This window comes from Octodon degus, unplaced genomic scaffold (genome assembly GCF_000260255.1).
Source record: "Octodon degus isolate 3935 unplaced genomic scaffold, OctDeg1.0 scaffold00237, whole genome shotgun sequence".
Taxonomy (NCBI): Eukaryota; Metazoa; Chordata; class Mammalia; order Rodentia; family Octodontidae; genus Octodon; species Octodon degus.
This window is the reverse complement of record NW_004524813.1, coordinates 920,193-923,690: the sequence shown is the minus strand read 5'-3', so window position 1 is coordinate 923,690 and position 3,498 is coordinate 920,193. Positions and strand designations below refer to the sequence as shown.

General features: G+C 33.9%; 1 protein-coding gene across 1 annotated transcript in view; it reads left to right on the top strand.

Moving 5' to 3' along the window:
• The window catches only part of LOC101565073 (ephrin type-A receptor 6), a 1,186,195-nt gene that overhangs the window by 787,629 nt on the left and 395,068 nt on the right, over positions 1-3,498 (top strand). Inside the window, 1 exon segment of the mRNA XM_012512596.2 lies at positions 2,871-2,941. Coding sequence (XP_012368050.1) covers positions 2,871-2,941 — 71 coding nt within the window.

The following is a 3,498-nucleotide window of genomic DNA, read 5'->3' as shown; positions in this document are numbered from 1 at the left end:
CACTGGCTGTAGGTGCCCGCCAGCCCTGCAGGTGGAAGCAGTGAGACACTTGGTAAACGTGGTTCGAAAACATGTTATCTGTGAGTTAACTCTGAGGTTCTTTTTACTATATTCAGATTACGCAATTTAGAAAAAATGACAAAACAAGTTTTGCTCAATCTTTAAAAACCGGTTATATAAGCGGCTACGGAGACAGCTCAGTAGAATAGGTGCCTGCCCGGCAAGTGTAAGGTCCTGAGTTCAATCCCCAGGACAGAAAGAAAAAAAAAACCTGTTATATAACATAATGTTTTTATAAATTAGATCTTATAAATCAGGTCTTTCGCCACCATACAGTATTGTGAATGAAATTGTAAAGGATGACAAACTGAGCAGAGAAAAATACCAAGGCTAGACTCCTGCCAAGTGGAAGTGTTTCACCCATCTGAACCTCAGCTTTCTTTTTTTCCACAGGTTTGGTACGATAATATATTAGAACCACTTATTCCTTCTTACATATATTGCATATTTACTCTGAGACAGATTGTGATTATTTAGAAGAAAGATGATGTGTAGGAAATTGTTTCAAAACTTACACAGCATTTCTTACTTTCTTCTTGCTACTTGGCCAGGACTTGTCAGATCATTACTCTAAAAAGAAAGTGTATACCTCTTGTATCAATAGAGACACAAAAAGTGCCTTAAGTCATATAGATGATCTATAAATATATATAATAATATCATGACATAAAACTGCAGGGAGACAATATGATGTTTGCATATGTACATCATTTATTTCACTTCTGAGCATGGTCTCTAGTTGCATCCATTTACCTCTAATAACCTCATGGAGTATTACTCAGCTATAAAAAAGGTCTAACATTTTTCTGAAAAAAGTATTAAAATTCTTATTCCATCCAGAACTATCTTACAAGAAGAAGGATCAGAAGATAGTAATAGTGTGTGGGGATGGGGTGAACCACAGAAAATTTCAGGGAGGTGAAAGGCTCACATCTGGAAAAAAGAAAGCAAAATTAAATGTGTTTATTTTTTGCATTAAAGTCACAATGACAATTTAGATTTTAAAATGTCAAGTTGCACCCTACTGTGATGGTGTGTACTATATTTATAATCCCAGCTATTTGGGAAGTTGAGGCAGGAGGATCACAAGTTCAAGGCTTGTCTGGGAAAGTTTGTGTGATATTCCCCCAAAATAAAAATTTTTAGAGGTTCTAGGAATATAGATGTGGTAGAGCAGTTAGCAAATATATATAATGTGAAGACATGAATTTAGTCTCTGTTGCGAGAGAGAGAGGGAGAGAGAGAGAGGTCAGATGATGTATATTTAATGTATTGCTACATGTTTTATAAACTACATTAGTAAACTTCATCCCCTTATAATAGGATATTGCCCTTGTTTGAATTTTTAAGCACTGTTATCTAGATATATCCCATTGGTAATGAAATTGTATCTCATTTACTGACAATCTACTCTAGAGCCCAGGGAGTTTAGCCAGCTAATAAAGTATAGGAGAGGCCTATAAAAAGATCTTAATTCCAAAGACAAATTATACCACGTGAAATTAACTGTGATAATTTAAATACGGTGGCTAATTTTTATTCAGAAAAATCATTTTCCAGTTTGAAAGTTCCTTGGAAGTTTAGGGTACTTTAACAGTGTTGTCGTATTTACAGCCAACAGGAAAAAAGCCATCCACTCATCATGGAAGCTGATTTTTAATATTTCACTAAATGCTTCAATAGGTAGCAAAATTGGATGTAATGTATAAGTTATATTTACTAGTAGCTTGTAAACATGAAACTAAGGCCTTCCTTTCTCATACAGTGTTTTAGCGAACAATATTTGAATAGCATATATAAGTAATACAGCATTTTCTCAAGGTAAGAGAAAGTGCTGCTATATGACATGTGATAACAGACTTAAAACATTTCAATCGCTATAAGCTAAATGAATTGAACATAATAACTTGAGAGAAGGGCTCAAATTATACCTTTACTTGCAATTCTTGGAGCAGAAACTGAATACTATTTAAGAAGAGAATTTAATGATAAAAAAATTTCCACTAAATTATTTTCAGTTTTCAATTTGTATGTTTGCCCATTTATATGACATCAGTAACTACCTTAACATTCTACATAATAGAAAGAACTATGTAAATTACACAGGATTTTTAAAATTCACTTTGAAATGTCCCTTATGCACTTTGGTGGAAGGACATTCACTGAAATTATTCTATGAAAACTGTAAGATATTGCTGGAAAAATATCCAAATTGTCACAGAAGTTGAAGCGAAACTTGCTCTTCATGACTGTATTGTCTACTGCAGATGTAGTCTGGTTAGCCAGCTGAAATCAGCCATCTTATAGATGGTCTGTCATACAGATATTGATGAATTTATTCATGTGGAAGGAGTCCCTGGAGCCCAGGTAGCCAGCGAGAGCATCGAACATGCCTCTCCCAAATCTCAGGCATTCAGAAGCATTCTTCACACCATCCAGCCCTGAAAATGGAAGACGATTTTCTAAATTTCCAAGATTCTGACAAGAAGTCGCTTTTTCGTTTTGATTTTTAGTTCCTTTTATCAACTCTACTCATAGAAGTTATATAGGAAAGGAAATGATGGTTATAACGGATTATAAAATAGTTTTTAAGATTCTTATCTTTTCAGTCAATCTATTTGACATTATTTTCTTCTTAGCTGGAGCTAATTTTCATATGCATCAAAATTTTCTACAGAATATTTTCACATTCTAGTCTTAAATTAGCCTTTGTAACAAAAACTTTCTCCACAGATGAAGAATATTTTAAATGGTTTTAGTCCTTGTCTTGCCTAATTACTAAATTAAGTTTCTGTTCACTCTAATAAAAGGTGTCGCTGGTATATAAAGGCCAAAATGAAGTCGGAAGAGAAGAGGAGAAACCACTTACAGAACGGGCATTGTAAGTAGGGCAATGACTTCTTTGAGCTACTATTCTATATTCCTCAGCTTCGAGTATTCATCTCAAATTGAATCTATTGAGTTGACAATTTTTAAAAAAGTATTGCCAGCCTTTCAGAGTTTAAGCTTTCATCTGTTTCCAGGTTTGTTTGTAGAAATTGCACCTGCTTCTAACGGCCTTTCCATCCAATTCTGTTTGCTGGAAAATGCAAGAGACTGAATTTGCTAAAAATACCTGTTGACTGATTATATCTCATTATTAACCATTCATAATGATTCCAGAACATGAGTTGGTTTTATTTAGTGAAGAATTAGATATAGAGATATTAAGGAAATCTTATTTCTTCTTGTAAAGACTGTCATTTGAATCATATAACAAAGAAATTTACAATTCATTAACACCAAAAAAAGATTATCAGCTCTTTAACTCTTAGAATATGTATGAAATCTTTGTGCTAACTAAAAGGTTATATTCATTTGAAGATCTCTTCCCAAGCAAGCTATAATTACCACTATAGCTAGTTTGATAATTGCCGTCTTCCCCTCCCTAACGCCCAC